At 36.5% G+C, this 18,678-nt stretch overlaps 1 protein-coding gene across 1 annotated transcript; it reads right to left on the reverse strand.

The window, feature by feature from the left end:
• Window positions 1-13,989: 13,989 nt before the first annotated feature.
• LOC106337222 (glutathione S-transferase T3-like) lies at window positions 13,990-15,072 on the reverse strand. Its single transcript, XM_013776294.1, has one exon. It carries the CDS (start codon window positions 15,070-15,072, stop codon window positions 14,161-14,163), a length of 912 nt encoding a protein of 303 aa, XP_013631748.1. The 3' UTR covers window positions 13,990-14,160.
• Window positions 15,073-18,678: the final 3,606 nt, after the last annotated feature.

Below are 18,678 nucleotides of genomic sequence, written 5' to 3' on the forward strand. Positions count from 1 at the left end.
ATCACAGATATCGACTAAATCCAACCTTGACTTCAAATTATCCTTCGTTTTACCTTGGATGTTAAGGACTGTGTTCATCAGATTATCGAAGAAGTTCTTCTCAATATGCATGACATCTAAATTATGCCGCAATAGATGACTCTCCCAATATGGTAGATCCCAGAAAATACTCTTTTTGTGCCAGTTATGTAGCTCTCCAACCGCATTGACTCGAATGTTTTCATGTCCACCTACATCTGGCGTCCTTTCTGCATCAAAATACCTAAACTGCTTCAACAAATCTTTCCCACTAACTTCCTCAGGTGGACCATCAAACACCTGCTTGTTCTTCGTAAACGAAGTCTTACTCCTGCGGTATGGATGATCAGGTGGTAGAAATCGTCTGTGACAGTCAAACCAACACGTTTTCCTTCCGTTCTTTAGTTGGAAAGCATCTGTGTCATCTTGACAATATGGACATGATAGCTTCCCATGTGTTGTCCATCCAGATAACATACCATATGCTGGAAAGTCACTTATTGTCCACATAAGTACTGCCCGCATCTGAAAGTTTTCTTTGCGCGAAACATCGTATGTCTCAAAACCATGCGCCCATAGTTGTTGCAACTCATATATTAGTGGTTGAAGAAACACATCTAGTGATCTTTTAGGATGATCTGGCCCGGGGACTAGAATTGAGAGAAACAAAAACTCTCGTCGCATGCACAAGCTCGGCCGTAAGTTGTACGGTGTCACAATAACTGGCCATAGAGAATACTGCCTTCCATGCTTTCCAAATGGGCTGAAACCATCAGTAGATAATCCAAGATAAACATTTCTTCTCTCTTCCGCAAATTCTGGATATGTTGACTGGAAATGTTTCCAAGCCTTTGCATCTGAAGGATGTCTAATCTCACCATTTGTGGAATGCTCTGCATGCCATCTCATTGCTTTTGCTGTGCGCTCACACTGATACAACCTCTTCAATCTTTCCGTCAAAGGCAAATACCACATTCTTTTGAATGGGATCGGAACTCTTCCCCTCGTGTCCTGATAACGAGGTTTCCCACAAAATTTGCATATATTCCGTGTCTCATCCGCTCTCTAGTAGATCATGCAGTTGTCAATACATACATCTATCACTTCATACGGTAGTTGAAGACCTGCAACAAGTTTCTGAACCTCGTAGTATGAACCCGGTGCAAGGTTATCCTCAGGTAGAATACCTTTGACAAAATCAGTAATCGCATCCATACATTCTTCAGCCAAATTATAGTCTGTCTTAATACCCATTAATCTAGTTGCAGATGATAAGACTGAATGACCATCTCTACAATTTTGATACAAAGGTTGTTTTCCTGCATCCAACATGTCAAAAAATCTCCTAGATTCGGGGTTTGGTTCTTCCCCTCTATAATGATCATGTACCATCTGCTCAGTACCTACACCATAATCTATATCCGTTCTAGATTCTTCTAACCTAATATCAGACTGAGGTTCACTAACAGGCTGAGGTTCGCTAGTACTACCATATTCATAACCAGTTTCCCCATGAAGGTACCAAACTTTATAATTACGTGAAAACCCTTTCATATACAAATGAGTCCAAACATCAAATTCTTTTATAACCTTATTATTATTGCAAGAAGAGCAGGGACATCTTAACATACCACTTTTTGCATCCGGTTGCTGTTGAACAAGCCTCATGAATTCTCCAATCCCTTGAACGTATTCTTCCGTAAGCAAATTGGTGTTCGGATCCAAATGAGGTTTATCCATCCACGAACGATAATAAACTTCTGAAGACATGATTTTCACGGAATTGTTATGACTAAAGAGAATGAAGAGAGAATGAAGTGTGAATGAGTTGAATGAGGAGGGGTTGTACTTATAGGAAATTGCTTACGGACCTCCGACGACTTTCCGACGAAATTCCGACGGATGTAAAGCAGTCCGTCGGTATTCCGTCGGAATTGTCCAATCTCAAACGGCTATACAACGGTCATTTATATTTGTCGGCAACGGTCACATGGTTCGTCGGAATTCCGTCGGAAAATACCGACGGAATTCCGACGACTTTGCTGTTAATCGGAATGTCGTCGGAAATACGTCGGAATGTACCGACGAACTTCCGACGACTACAACGGGTACATTTTTTATCGGAATGTCGTCGAAAAGTCGTCGGAAAATTCCGACGACCCATGTTTCGTCGGAATTCCGTCGGAAATGGCCGACGGAATTCCGATGACTTAATTTTTTTGGATTTGGTCGGATATTTGTCAGTTTTCCGTCACAAATTTCCGACGACCTTGGTGTCCGTCGGAACCGCCGTCGGAATTCTGTGTGTTTTCTTGTAGTGGGAGAAGATTCGCCCTCGAATCTTAATCATTGTCTTTAACTCCTTGTTCTTTCTCTTCTTCTTTTTCCATTGATAATATTTACCAAAAGAGAATATATAGTTTTGTTCCACCTTGAATAACGTAATCAACCTGAGATTGAAATACATGTGCTCCTTATTACGATGATGTGTTGTAGCTTTTATTGGATCAGTTTTAACAAAAGCCCAGCTGGCCCCATGATTTCCAAAACGTGAATTGTGTAGCTCCAAGTTGACTTCCACGAGAATCTTTTGGAGAAGAACTTCCTCTCTCCTACTGCCTACGTCTTTGACCTCTACGTCATTGCTTTCGTCTTGAATCCGACCTTCATCATCATAGATATCGTAAACCGGATCTCCAACCATTTCTTTGTAAACAATTACTTCACTTTCCACGAACAAATTCGCCATGATTCCAGAATCGAGTTTTGATTAAGAAACCAAAACACCAGCTTTGATACCACCTGATATAGCGGAAGCTTTATAGGATAGAATTAGAGATCCGTTGATTCTGAGAATACCCGGAAAACTAGAATAACACAAGGATCTTATTTAGTCTAAGAATGACTAGGATCAATGTCTTCTTAAATTCGTTGAGATCACCTATGATCTACCGAAAACAAGGAACAAATGATAAATCTCTTTAACTTTTATTAATAATCAATCAACTGAACACAAAGTTCAAACTAAAAGACTATATATAAGAAAACCATAAAACCCTAAAACAATAAAGATAATTATCTAAATAACAAATAAAGTAAATAATAAATATTTGGAAATATCCCAAATATTTATCTACATCATTCCTCATGTAGCGGAAGCTTTATAGGATAGAACTAGAGATCCGTTGATTCTTACAATACCCGGAAAACTAAGATAATCACAAAGATCTTATTTAGTCTAAAAATACTTAAGATCAATGTCTTCTTAAATTTGTTGAAAACATCTATCTATGTTTTAGCCGAAAACAAAGAACAAAAGATAAATCTGTTTAACTTTTATTAATAATCAATCAACTGAACACAAAGTTCAAACTAAAAGACTATATATAAGAAAACCATAAAACCCTAAAACAATAAAGATAATTATCTAAATAACAAAGTAAATAATAAATATTTGGAAATATCCCAAATATTTATCTGCATCACAATGTTAACTTATTTTCCTCATTTTATCGAAACAATGTCACACTTGATTCAAAAACATATCTTTTCTTTCATTACTGCATGTGGTAGCAAAAACAGACACAGAGATCAGAATGCATACCGTAGACCTAACCATATTTTGATAAAAGAATATTACTTCTTTACACGATTTGTCTTTTTTACCATTCACTATACATGCATGTTAGATTCCAAGAAGGAAGCAACGGTAAGCCGAAAACTATGGAAGAGATCAAAAGTCTGAGAAGCTAAGAAGCATTCAAATGAATGATAAAATCAGTGGCATGATCCATTGTCTCAATACCTCCCATGGAGATAAGTAAAATCGCCAGCTCATCTTTCCCCCACTGTCTCAGTCCGTTGCTCAGACTCTTCAACACTTCTCTATCACCCAACATGGCAAACAGCTCACCATTAGACTCACCAAACCGGTAATATAAGCCTGCCACGTTGCTGTCTCGCATCCCACTGATATTTTCCCATCCAAGGCACTCGCTAAGAACTCCAAGTGGCTTCCCATGATTCCTTGGCGGCGTTTTGAGGCAGCTGATCTCGAGTCCACGCCCCAAGCGAATCCTCCGCATAGGACCACAAAGCAGGCAAGGGCATGCCCTCTTTCATAACTCTGCAACTAGCTCCGATGGTCCTTGTTCTTGGTCTGACTTGTCAACCGATAGAAACCAGGACGGGATGGTTTCTTTGATGAGTAGGTGGACCATACCTAAGCCTCCGGTTAGCCATACCAATGAGGCACTAAGGGAGGCAGCAAGCTTGACTTGAGTCATTGCTGTTGCTAGTGAGCTTTGGCCGTATCTTGATCCGCTCTTTACTGTCTTCAGCCTTTCCAGATCCTCCTTTGAGAGCCTGTTCTGTGCTATATCTTTCACGGAATGTATCAGGAGAGAGAAAATCTCTTCCGTTACAGAGACGGTGTCTCTGAGAGCACGATACATGCGGAGATAGAGAATCCCCGGTGCTACAGGAAAGATCCCGCCATGGCCAAGAAGAGCTCCAACACCGCCGTCGTTTACATTTAACCCGAGAGTGGCACTGAAGCAGTTTCTGAGGAGCTGAACCACAGCGTCTGGGTTGTGAAGAAAGACGGTGCGAGATGCAGAGAAAACAAGAAAGTCAAACCAACGTTTCGCCTTTTGGGTCCATAAGGAAGCTACAATGGGCATGCAAGGCCAAGGGCAGCCTGCAGCCAAGCACTTGTACGTTTACTTGATATCCATCCATAGCATCTTCAAACACCAGATCAAGAGGAAGCCAGAGTGAAGAGAGACTTGCTCCATGGCATAAGCCAGCAAAAGAAGCAAGCGATCCAAAATCCAGAGAGGTTGTTCAATGATATTTCACACTAACACTTATTATTTCATGTGATTTCAGTTTTTAAATGTTTTTAGATCCTTTTTTGTAAATAATCACTAAAAATAATACAAACATTAAGATTTTTCTTCTAAAACAGCTTGTTTTATTGTGTTTTATACTAAAACACAATCAAGAAATGTCTCACTACTTAAGTTAGTTTAATTAATTCTCGTTAATAATAATAAATCAAGTTATATTTACAAAAAAATAAAAGTTTTTTTTTAATTAGTAACGATTTTCAGAGTATTTTGATCGTTTATATCTTACTCTATTAAAAGGGGAATATAAGCTCCATTGAGCCTATCCACCTCAGCAAATTAAATCAGGCAATGAAATATGATTTTTTTGCCATGTCACTATCTATTGAGTCCAATAAAACACTTCATCTTCATTGTTCTTATTGAAGTCTCTAAAATTGCCGTTATCCTACATTTAAAAACCTCCATTTTTTAAAACTAAATTCCCTTCGTTGATCCTTACAAGATGAGAGACGATGAAGTTTCAATTTCCGTTGTTTCTCTCTTTATAACTCTTTCGCTGAATCTTAGCCAAATGTATCACTTCTTATAATTTGGAATCCTGGTAAATTTTAGATGTAATATTTAGTTTACCAAACGAAATAAAATAACCATACACTACATTCTCATCTTTATTGTGTTAATCATGTTATTCTTTTTTTGGTTTCGTATGATGGAAACCTATTTTACAACACATAATCCATTATACATTTGAGAAACTAAAAATAAAAATTTAAGCCTTTTTCAAAAATAAAAAATAAAAATAGAAAACTCTGTACTACATAATATATGTAGAACATAGTAAAAAACATTCGATTTAAATTTGTCAGACAAGAATATATTCTAAATTTACACTAAATACAATCTAGAATGCAAAATTATACATACAAAAATGACAAGTTTTACCAAATTATACCATATCTTTCGCGTGTAAATGCCCACGTAGTATGTGGAATAATATGTTCAGAAAATAGAAAAATTGTCAGATAACAATGATCCAAATAACAGAACACTATTTTAAAGGAATAGATAAATATGAAAAATAAAAATTTTAAAATTACAAGTAATATAAGCTCCATTGAGCCTATCCACCTCAGCAAATTAAATCAGCCAATGAAATATGATTTTTTTGTCATGTCACTATTTATTGAATCCAATAAAACACTTCATCTTCATTGTTCTTGTTGAAGTCTCTGAAATTACCGTTATCCTACATTTCAGAACCTCCATTTTTTAAAACTTAATTCTCTTCGTTGATCCTTACAAGATGAGAGACGATGACGTTTCAACTTCCGTTGTTTCTCTCTTTATAACTCTTTCGCTGAATCTTAGCCAAATGTATCACTTCTTATAATTTGGAATCCTGGTAAATTTTAGATGTAATATTTAGTTTACCAAACGAAATAAAATAACCATACACTACATTCTCATCTTTATTGTGTTAATCATGTTATTCTTTTTTTGGTTTCGTATGATGGAAACTTATTTTACAACACATAATCCATGATACATTTGAGAAACTAAAAATAAAAATTCAAGCCTTTTTCAAAAATAAAAAATAAAATAGCAAACTCTGTACTACATAATATATGTAGAACATAGTAAAAAACATTCGGTTTAAATGTGTCAGACAAGAATATATTCTAAATTTACACCAAATACAATCTAGAATGCAAAATTACACATACAAAAATGACAAGATTTACCAAATTATACCATATCATTCGCATGTAAATGCCCACGTAGTATATGGAATAATATGTTCAAATAATAGAAAAAAATTCAGATCACAATGATCCAAATAACATGCCACTATTTTAAAGGAATAGATAAATATGCAAAGTTATAAATTTTAAAATTACAAGTAACACGTAAAATTGTAGGACAAAACAAATAAATAAAATTACATAAAGTTAACGAATTCTTAAAAATAAATGCAAAAAACAAAAAAAAATATAAACCGCGCGTAGCGCGGTTAAAGAATCTAGTTTCATTAGTATTCTTTTATATTTCTATAAAGTTGAGTGTACAACATTTAATGTAAAAGTTAACCTAATTAAGAGCACTCTCAATGGGGAGATCTAGCTTAAATATTCTATAAACATATATATATATATATATATATATATGTATTTGTATATGTATATATTATATATATGTATGTAACAAGGGTTCTAAACTTTACAGGAAACCTAATCCAAAATACTCCACAAAAATATTTTGGGTTGGGTTTCCCGTAATGTTTAGAACCTGGACAAATAAAGAACAAAGGAACGGACATTAGAGAAGGAGAAGTGATGCAGATAAGTATTTGAAATATTTCCAAATATATTTTTATTTATTTTATTAGTTATATTAATTTAGATAATTACCTTTTATTTGTATTTTCTATATTTTAATGGTTTTCCTATTTTAATTTGTTTTTTTTTTCACGATGAGATACAAAGATAAATCTTAGTACGAATCGGCAAAAGCCGAGTTGCGAGTGTCAATCCAGTGTGGCACACACGTGTTAACATATGAGAAAACACGCTTCCTTGTTCGAGCTTGTCTTGCCAGGAAGCCTGCTTTGGTGTTACTGGATCTGTCCTTATAGACCACTTGTCCGTCTTGGTAGGACGCCCATAGAGTTTTAAACTCGTTAAGTTAAGCTACGATGGCTGGCCAATCATCAGGTGTAGCGATCATTTTGACTAACTCTTGGGAGTCAGTAACAAAGTAATTGCAGTAACGATGGTGGCGAGATAAACATTTCAGAGCCCATACCAAACTTTTTAGTTCAGTGTGGAGTGGCGAGAGTTGCTTATGGCAGCCTTGGAGTCCAAGAATATCTATCGAACCGTCTTGTAGCTGTAAGATCCATCCTACTCCACTCGTAGTTTCATCATTTTTACACGATCCATCAACTCTACATATGAACGTAGGTACTTCAATAGGGGTTCTAGGTATACGTTCTATGATGCTTTCACCTAGGTCGATCCCCTCATTGGTCAGAAACCATGCATTGCATTCTCGTGTTGCCAGATCAATTGTATCCAAAGGTGAGAACTCCCGTCCATTAAACAACTTTTCATTCCGGGCTTTCCAAATATACCAAATAATCCATGGGAAAACCCTGGTTAAATCCTCCATATTTCCACCCGAATTGGTTCTTGAGAGGAGGTAGTCTATATTGGTGTAGAGATTTTCTGATGGGAAAACTCCCGGAGCCGATGGACTCGTTGAGAGAGCCCAACATTGCATAGCGGGAGGACATGTAAAAATCGTATGATTAATCGTATGGTTTTCCTATTTTAATTAAGATTAGGGTTTTCTAGATTTAAGGATTTATTATAAATAGGCATTGAAGCCTAAAGTTGTATTCAGAGTTTGATAATTAATAAACTAGCTGTTTTGCTTTATACCTTGTTTGATTTGATTAAATTCATCAAGCAGGAAGTTGGTCTCAAGAAGCTATCGAAAGAAACACTTGATCGATCCAAGAACATGTCTCTAAGAACCCCAAAGTTCTTTGATCGACCGTGCAACCTATTTGTCCGCTGCATCAGGTTGGTATCAGAGCCAGGTCTCTTTGGTTTCTTAATCGAAGGATGTCTTGGTGAGTGCGAACATCTATCCTATCCAGGACGAAAGTCCCTTTGTTGAGAGAGAAGAAAACTATGAGATCTATCGAGAGATCTATGGTGATCCGATCTACGATGTCTATGAAGATGATGTCCGCGTTGTCGACTTCGTTTTCAGTGAAGATTCTTTTGCAAATTTTGTCTGCGCAAAAATTGGGCAAGACGAGATTCGTGCAAAATTCGGGCGGGACAAGATCCATGCAAAGCCCGTGCAGGACGAGTTACGTGCAAATTTTGGGGAAAGTCAGAAGATTCGGTTTTATGAAAATTTTGGATTTGAAGATAAATATTGAAAGATTTCAGCCACGAAAAACCTATTCAAGATTCGAGGACGAATCTTCTCCAACCCGGAGAGAATGATGCAAATAAGTATTTGGAATATTTCCAAATATCTTGTTATATATTTTATTAGTTATATTAATTTAGATAATTACCTTTTATTTGTATTTTCTATATCTTAATGGTTTTCCTATTTTAATTAAGATTAGAGTTTTCTAGATTTAAGGATTTATTATAAATAAGCATTGAAGCCTAAAGTTGTATTCATACTTTAATAATTAATAAACTAGCTGTTTTGCTTTATACCTTGTTCGATTTGATTAAATTCATCAAGCAGGAAGTTGGTTTCAAGAAGCTATCGAAAGAAACTCTTGATCGATCCAAGAACAGGTCTCTAAGAACCCCAAAGTTCATGATCGACCGTTCAATCTATTTGTCCGCTTCATCAAGAAGCCAAGGAACAAGACTTACCGAAAGCAATTACATACACATATAAAATATATATATATGCTTTTTTAGAATTCCTAAACTAAAATTCCCATTGGAGATGCTCTTTTTTTCTTAGGTTAAATTCATTTTTGTTGGTAAGACTAATTCATACTTTATGTTCATTTCTTTTTTAGATTAATGCATTTCTTTCACCGAATGAAATTATGTTCAACAAAAAGTAGCAAAGTGGAGATTTTTGTTACAAAAGAAAATAGGATAATATATATAGATAGGAAAAAAAATGAAAAACATAAATATATATCTATGTATCTATATATTTTTGTTATTATTACAAGCGGACCGCACTTATCCTTCAGTTGTATCGCACGTCACCATTGAAGCCATAGTTGTTAGGAGTAGGTGGAGATTGATACTAGTGGATGGCCCATCACCAGTTTCTAATCGAATTCGAAAATAAAGTCCTACCGTTTGCTTTAAATAATTGACATCTCTAATTGAAATGCATCATATAACCTGACGTTAAAATCTACAAAACAATACACAGATAGTCGAACGTCTCTTTTTACGTTGAAATTTAGATAAAAGAAATATTCAGATAATTTAGTTTTTGGTAATACGGTTAATAAATTGTATTTTTAGGATATTTCGTTACTTAAAAATTAAATATAATTATTATTTGTAGGTAAATAATTTGTAATTTAAAATTTCATATACCCGTTTGGTTCTCGGTTCGGTTTCAATTTTTTTGTTCCAAATAATAGGATCTGCTGGATTATTTATGAAATTCATTTCAAATTTATTTTCATTTTTCTCAGTTTGGTTCCTCGGTTGCGGATAAATGTTCCCAGATTTACACACTATCTTATATAGAAATTAATTTTAAAAATTCTTTCAGTCTGAAAATAAATTTGCGATTTCTAGGCGCGGATCAAAATCTAGCACTTGTTTAAATGATTATATATAGGATATGTCTAAACACTATTTGAAAGCCACGTATGAGTTTTTGCATTCGTTTGAAACTTTTTTTATTGGGGCCTTTTTTATTAATAGTATATATCTTAGGTCTGAAACTTATTATCCGAGATCTGGATTCAATCCGAGATCCTCTCCGGACCCGCTCCGAAAATAGGATATTCGGGGTGTCCGGATCCGAATCCGGATAGTAAAATCTTGGATCCGTGCAAACCGAATCCGGATCCGGATATCTTAATTTTTAGGTCCGGATATCCGGATCCGGATCCGTATTTTTAAAATACATTAAAATTTAAAATTTTATTATTATTTATATTTGATATATTAATATTTATACATGAATTAATCTTATAATATTATATTTTAGTTTTTACAATATTATAAACATATATAAATATATTTATAAATATTTAATTTATGTATTATATTAAAAAAATATTTTTAATTATTTTGACGGATCCGGATCCGGATCCGGATATCCGCAGATAATAGAATATCGAAACGGATATTCGAAACCCGGATATCCAAAAACCACGAATCCGGATCCGGATCCGGATACCCTAAATTTCCCGGATATACGGATCCGTCCCAGGGCTAATATATCTTGTGAATTTTTCATAATAATTAAGGAAGCCCATCTTCTAGAACATCGCTATCAAGATTTAGATAAAAGAAAACCACGCGTTAGTGGCCAGTGATTAAACTCAACCTGAGAAGTTATGGGTTCGAATGTCGTTGGGAGGTGTTTATCTTGAGGGACCTTCGGGCTCAACGGAGAAGTCTGCTGACGTGTGGCCACTGATGGGATTTACATGGGATGATCACCAGCCCTCCTGGATGCCTCGACGGGCTCCCCGGCTAAGTTCCGGTGGATGGTCATTGGCGCTAGTCGGATCCTCTCGAGGCTCCGGATACCAGGGTCATAAAAAAAAAGATTTAGATAAAAGAAATTATAGCTTGTTATCCATAAATAACATGTTGGAGAAACATAAAACACGATCATTTTGATTCGTATTAGTCAAATATCTAAACAGAGAGAGGAAGAGGTACAAAAAGAAAAAAAAGAGCTAGAGAGATAAGTGGAAACGAGATCTGACATAAAACAAATAACCCCTTTTTATTCTGTTAATTAAGGGTTGTTTGGTTGGTTAATGTCTCCTTCAAGTAAGAATCATTGCTTGGTTGATGAACATACAAAAACACTAGTCACTACAATGTGGCTCATGTTCTTTATACCTTAGTGGGTTTCCAACGGGTGGGTCCCATTATTTTTACAAAAACCGGCTCTTAGAACTGTGAAATACGGATCAATTTTGGAGTGTTTCTTGCAATGTTCGCGGGACCTACCGACACGTGGCGGTCCGCGATTGGTTCGTATTTTAATTAATTTTTTAAGCAGACAAAATAATAAAAAATCAAAAAAAAATCAAAAAAACTACCTATGAAACCGTGCCAACTATCTCATGCCTTAAAGATGGTCTAAGACCAACTCCATCCATTAGAACCCCTAATGAGCTCTAATGATTAAATTATTTGGTTTAAAAGCGATTTGATAAGTTAAGAACCTTGGTTATTGGAATTAATTTTTTCTTCCTCCAATGGGAGAACCCCATATGGGTTCTTAAATATATTTTTTTAAAAATTTTTTGTTTTAATTAGAATGATTTAAAATAAAAGCATACATAAAATTTTTAATAAAAATTACATAAAACATATGAAAAATACAAATACAAATTGTAAACGAGAAAAAACCGATTAGTCGAAATCTTGATTTGTTCTAAATTTTTGCTAAATATGCTCAACCAAATCAGCTTTCAATTGTTGATGTATTGTTTTAACACGAACTCGATTCCGAATGCTCATCATATTGCCGAGATTTGAAGGCATATCTATAGAATACGTTAAATCCACTTGGGAAATTCGGTTTGATTCCGGTTGTGCGAAAACTGATACATCAAACTGAGTGTACCCATCTCGTTCGTCTTCTATGATCATATTATGTAAAATGATACATGCTCTCATTATCTTGCCAATTTTTATTTTATCCCACAAAAGAGCTGGATTTTTGACTATGGCAAATCGAGCTTGCAAGACCCCAAAAGCACTTTCGACATCTTTACGTACAGCTTCTTGATGTGTAGCGAATAAGGATGCTTTCGGACCTTGCAGAAGTGGAATAGATTGGACAAAAGTAGCCCATTTTGGATAAATACCATATGAGATAGTAAGCCAAATGGTACTCGTGTCCCTTGACAATGTAATTAACTTTTGGAGCTCGACCTTGTAATATATCATCAAAAACCGGTGATCGATCAAGAACATTAATATCGTTTAATGTAACTAGAGGTCCGAAAAATGCATGCCGTATCCAGAGATCTTGTGAAGCTACAGCCTCTAAAACAATGGTTGGCTTTCCTGATCCACGTGTATATTGACCTTTCCATGCATTCGGACAATTCTTCCACTCCCAATGCATACAATCAATGCTTCCTATCATCCCGGGAAATCCGCGTATCTCTTTAATATCGAGTAGTTGTTGAAGATCATCTAGCGTCAGTCTTCTTAGATACTCATCTCCAAATAAATTTATGATTCCTTCAACAAAATGTTCCAAGCATAAAAGCGTGGGGGTCTCACCAAGTCGGAGGTATTCGTCGACCGCATCAGCTGGGCAACCATATGCCATCATACGAATTGCTGCCATTGCCTTATGTAACGGAGAGTGACCGAACCTTCCAGTGGCATCTCTTCTTTGTTGAAAGTATGAGATTTCAGCGGAAAGTCGATCAACAATACGCATGAACAAGGGCTTGTTCATTCGAAACCGGCGTCGAAACATCTGAGAAGGATATGTTGCATCTTCACTAAAATAATCGTTCCATAACTGCATTTGTTCTTGTTCTCGTTGTCTTTCAATGTAGGCTCATTTCTTTTTTGACCTTGATGCTTCTTGGCAATTTTCATGACGAATGAGGAGATTTTCGAAGTATTGATCGAAAATTTGATCGAATTTTTCATCCATTTCATCATCGAAATTAGTTGAAGAAGAAGACGCCATTATAAAAATGTTAAGAAAGAAATGTGAAAAAGATCTTGATTATTTGGAGAGGAATAAGAAAGAAAGAAGGGTTTTGGTTTTGGTTTATTTGAAGGGTTGTTGTTTTGGGTTATCTCGCTCTCCTGAGTTGTTGTTTTTGGGAAAATAAAGAAGCTCTTGCTCTCTCTCTCAAGGTTTATCAAAACAAAGAAAGAAGCTTTGAGATAGTGTTGCTCTCTCTCGTGGTGGTACAATATATAAAGCAGCTATGAAAAAAATAGAACAAAACAATAGAACAAATACATTGTCTTCTTGTGTCACAAGCAATGTCAACTCATAAAGCTAGAACAAAAAAATACAACAAGACAACATCATAGAGTGAACTTGTGTCACTAGACAACAACAAGACAACAAAAAGACAACAAGACAACAACATTATCTTCTTGTGTCACGAGACAACATGAAGAGTGATCGAATGGCTTCTTGTGCCACGAGACAACAAGATTGATCTTGTGAACTTGTGTCTTCCTGTGTCTTCTTGTGTCACGAGCTTCTCATGTCTACTCACATCTGCAATACAAACATAAAGACAACAGAAACATCAGACCACTACAAAAGAACAAAGACTGAAAGCAACAAATTTAAGCATCAGACCATTATTCTCGTTATTATACATGAAACCAACAGAAACATCAAACGAACAGAAAGCACCAAGCCATTTTACATTAAGCATTACATTAAGGGAAATATTTTATAGAACAAGACAACATGAAAGAGTGATCAGAGGAGACAACATCAAATATTTTACATTCTAAGGCATATTATACTACACAAACTCGCCACAAACTCAAGAAACATTAAGCGCTACTAAAGAGAAACAAAGACCATCAGACTAGCTTGCCAACATGTCGGTTATAAGCTTATTTTTCAAAACTATTTCTAGTTCCGAAAGTGGCTCAGTCTTGGCAATTAGACTATCAACCAATTTCTGCTTGTTAAGCTTATCTTTCAAAGCAAAGTCTTTCTGTTTAGTCTCCCAGATACTCTTGAACTCCCTTCCTTCTTCTTCCAGAGTCGCTGGCTTACTAACAGCCTTTTTTCCTTTCGCCTTTGCTGCTTTAACACCTTCTGGCCGAGCCATTGCTTCATCCTCTCCTGCAACAGAGGTTGATGACTGAGCCGATAGGTCGTCTAACTTCCTTCTCTTGGATTCAACTTTATCTTTAGTAGTTTGTGTTCCACACCACTTCTGATCATGGCGAAGCTCCAACCATGCGTGCTCCAAGGTGAACTTCACCTTGTAATTATTGTAGTAAATCTCGTGAGCCATCTTCAAAACGTCATCCTCGTTATGTCCACTCGATCTCTGTTTCGTTGCAGCTTCATAACAGCCAACGAACTTACAAACCCCCTCGTTAATCTTGCCCCACCTCTGTTTACAGTGCGTTGGATGTCTCTTTTGCAAACCATCCATCTTAGGACTCGCAGCAAAATAACCAGCAATGCGTTTCCAAAAAGCTATTGCTTTCTGCTCATTCCCGACTACTGCATCTTTGGAGGTGTTCAGCCATGCACTTATGAGCACAACATCCTCTGTTGGAGACCATTTACGCCTCTCTTTACGGTCAGAAACAGTCTCTGCCTCTTCATTGCCATCTTCAGTCCATTGTGAACCGAAGACAGAGGCATCCGAGGCAGAGAGTTCTACACTAGGGATTTGAGTAGACACAAAGGAGAAGGAGGTGTTTGGGTGTTGGCTGTTTAAGAGATTTTGAAAGCTACAATCTCGGCTAAAAAGATCCATACGAAGAAGCAGGAGATACGAAGAAGAAGGAGATACAGAGAAGGAGATACGAAGAAGAAGGAATTAACTTGTTGAAACAAGTTAGACAGTTTTTATTAAGGATTTAACTTGTTGAAACAAGTTAGACAGATTTGAAAAAGGAATTAAAGTCCCTTTACTACCACAACCACCAAACATTAATCACATCAACCCAACTAACAAACACCATCAGACTTAATTCCATTAAATTTCAAACCTATCTAACAAAGCATTAAAAGCGATTCAAATCTATCGGACTTGCATTGCATTGAACCCAACTAACAAACACCATCAGACTTACATTGCATTGATACTAAATTAAACCGTTGCAACCAACTCAAACAAACTACACCTACAAACTAAGTAAAGTTAAGCCAAATTACCTCCTCGTTGTTGTCTTCCCGTTTGGTTAATGTCTCTGTTGTGGTTATTGTCTTCTCGTTTCACTGTAAATGGCACTAGACGAGAGCCTCCTTCCATAAAACAGAACCAAGACTAAGCAAAGGCTAAACTAAATCTTCACAAATTAAATACACTAACTAAGAGTAAAACTCACACAAACCTTTGTTGAGTAGCTTGAGAGGACCACCAAGCAGAAAAGTGCTCGCTACTGTGTTTAAAACCTATCAGAGAACAAAAGATTTAAAAGTGAGAGTAGAACCATTAATCATGTTTGAGAAAACTATATCGAATCAAACACACACAAGAACAGAGCAAAATGTATTCCATTATGACTGTGATCCGAGAGAACCACATTCCAATTAGAGGTAAAACTAGTTTAATACGGTTTACATTCATCAATCTCATGAATCATGTTTGAATCATGTATGATGTTTGAGACAAAACAATCAAACAAGGATCAAACCCACACAAGATTCTAAACCATTAATCTGATCTAAACAAGGATCAAACACACACAAAATCCTAAAAACATCTCATAAAGATCCCACCTTTGCCGACAAAACAATGAGATCACAACAATTTCACAAAAAAAACAAATCGCAAAATTATTTTGCATGCAAAATAAAGACACTTACGGATGAGAGACGGCGACGAGAAGATCCGTAAAAGGGGAGGACTCCTTCTGGAAGAGCTGGCGGAAGATAAGTTTCGTCGAGGAATTGGGAGCGAAACATATCACTGATTGACAGAGAACACAAAGGGACGGAGCGAGAGAGAAGACGGCGTGACGGAGAAGGAGGACCGATCGTGACAGATGACGGAGTGAGACACACGGCGGACTCATCTAGTGAGATGACATAGTGAAAGAGAAGCCGGCGACGTCGAGAGAGAAGATGGAGTGAGAGAGAAGTCGGACCGTTCAAAAGAGAGGAGACGCTTTGGTTTCGTCGAAACCCCGACGAAGAGAGAGACACAAAAAAGGGTCCAATGAGACGCTTCCACGTAAGGGTTCCTTACCTTCTCTTAAACTCCCATAATAAGAGGCGGTCCTAAGCTTAATTGCCCTTTTTCATTTATTTTTACTGCCTTTTTCTTAAGAGCCCATGCTTCAGAGCCACTAATGGACCTGCTCTAAGTCCCACACTTCTTGCCTTTATGACATTATAAACGTGTTTTAGTTATTACCAAACCGTGGAAGTTATGATACAACTGAGATCCTTAATTTTCCTTAACCTTTATTCCCAATCAAAAGCATAAACGTACTTATTTTTTATTGGTTCTTTTTTTCTATATATTAGCAGGGGGGGCTCCTTAGCGGGTTTCCAACGGGTGGGTCCCATTATTTTAACAAAAATCGGCTCTTAGAACTGTGAAATAAGGATTAATTTTAGAGTGTTTCTTGCACTGTTCGCGGGTCCCACCGACACGTGGCGGCCCGCGATTGGTTCGCCTTTTAATTAATTTTTTTTTAATCAGACAAAATAAAAAAAATAATAAAAAAATCAAAAAGCTATCTATGAAACCGTGCCAACTATCTCATGCATTAAAGATGGTCTAAGTCCCACACTTCTTGCCTTTATGACATTATAAACGCGCTTTAGTTATTACCAAACAGTGGAAGTTATGATACAACTAAGATCCTTAATTTTCTTTAATCTTTATTCCCAATCAAAATCTTAAACGTGCTAATTTCTTATTGGTTCTTTTTTTTCATATATTAGCAAGGGAGGGGGGGGGGAGGGGGTCCTTAGCGGGTTTCCAACGGGTGGGTCCCATTATTTTTACAAAAACTGGCTCTTAGAACTGTGAAATAAGGATCAATTTTAGAGTGTTTCTTACACTGTTCGCGGGCCCCACCGACACGTGGCGGCCCGCGATTGATTCGCCTTTTAATTAATTTTTTTTAATTAAACAAAATAAAAAAATAATAAAAAATTCAAAAAGCTACATATGAAACCGTGCCAACTATCTCATGCCTTAAAGATGGTCTATTATGACATTATAAACGTGTTTTAGTTATTGTCAAATAGTGGAAGTTATGATACGACTGAGATCCTTAATTTTCTTTAATCTTTATTCCCAATCAAAATCTTAAGCGTACTATTTTCTTATTGGTTATTTTTTTCCATATATTAGCAAGGGGTTGGTTGAATATGTTTTCTTTTAGTATTCCATTTGCATGCATTTTTTTATTTCTTTACATGCATTTTATATAGTAAATATGTTAAGATTCACAAGCTTTGATGACATCTTCTCACAGAATTGGAACCTCCGTAAGCCAAGAAGTTATTTGATTGTGTCAAATACAGGAAACGTAAAAACTAAAGATCGGGAAAAAGAACAGAGCAAAGAGAGAGGGTGAAGAGAAAAGAGAAGAGGAGATGGGATCACACAAGAAAGGCAAAACATAATTACAAAGATACTCATGATCACTCATAAACACCCTTTGTATATTACTCTATGTTTTAATTGTGAGAACAATAAAAGAATTTACACCTTCAAAGGCTAACTTTCTCTCATCCTTGTGTCATACATGTCCTAACTCCTCTTTATACTGATGATAGCCTCCGACCTAGAGCTTCCTTTTAGATGCGTTTGTATATTTGGTCTTGAGACAAACATTTCCCCCTTAATTTCTGAATCAACAAGACAAAAGCAAGAAGCTCCTCGTTGTGCTTATAGTTACACTACAAGAAAACAGCGACATACTGAGGGACGTTATTCCGACGACATACCGACGAAACAAGTCCTGGGAAATAACTCCTCGGAAATTCCATTTTCCTCGGAAATCCCTCGGAATTTTCTGACGGAATTCTGAGGAAACAAATTTCCGAGGAAACTCCGAAGACCACCAGTTTGTCGGAAAGCTCCTCGGAATATACCGAGGGAGAACGTCCTCGGAATTTACCTCGGAAGTTCCGACGAAATGTTCCTTGGAATTTTCATCGGGAAATTCCGAGGAAATTGAACCCTCGGAAAATTCCGAGGAACAAGTCCCTCGGTATATTCCGAGGAATGAGTCCCTCGGTATATTCCGAGGAACATGTCCCTCAGTATATTCCGAGGAACATGTCCCTCGGTATATTCCGAGGGTTCATTTCCTCGGAATTTGGACCCTCGGAAAATTCCAAGGAACTAGTCCCTTGGTATATTCCGAGGGTTCATTTCCTCGGAATTTAAAAAAAA

Source organism: Brassica oleracea, chromosome C1, assembly GCF_000695525.1.
Source record: "Brassica oleracea var. oleracea cultivar TO1000 chromosome C1, BOL, whole genome shotgun sequence".
Lineage (NCBI taxonomy): Eukaryota > Viridiplantae > Streptophyta > Magnoliopsida > Brassicales > Brassicaceae > Brassica > Brassica oleracea.

What these genes read in the sequence shown, in the direction of transcription:
- LOC106337222 (XM_013776294.1), bottom strand. Translation starts at nt 15,072, where the DNA reads ATGGATCTTTTTAGCCGAGATTGTAGCTTTCAAAATCTCTTAAACAGC.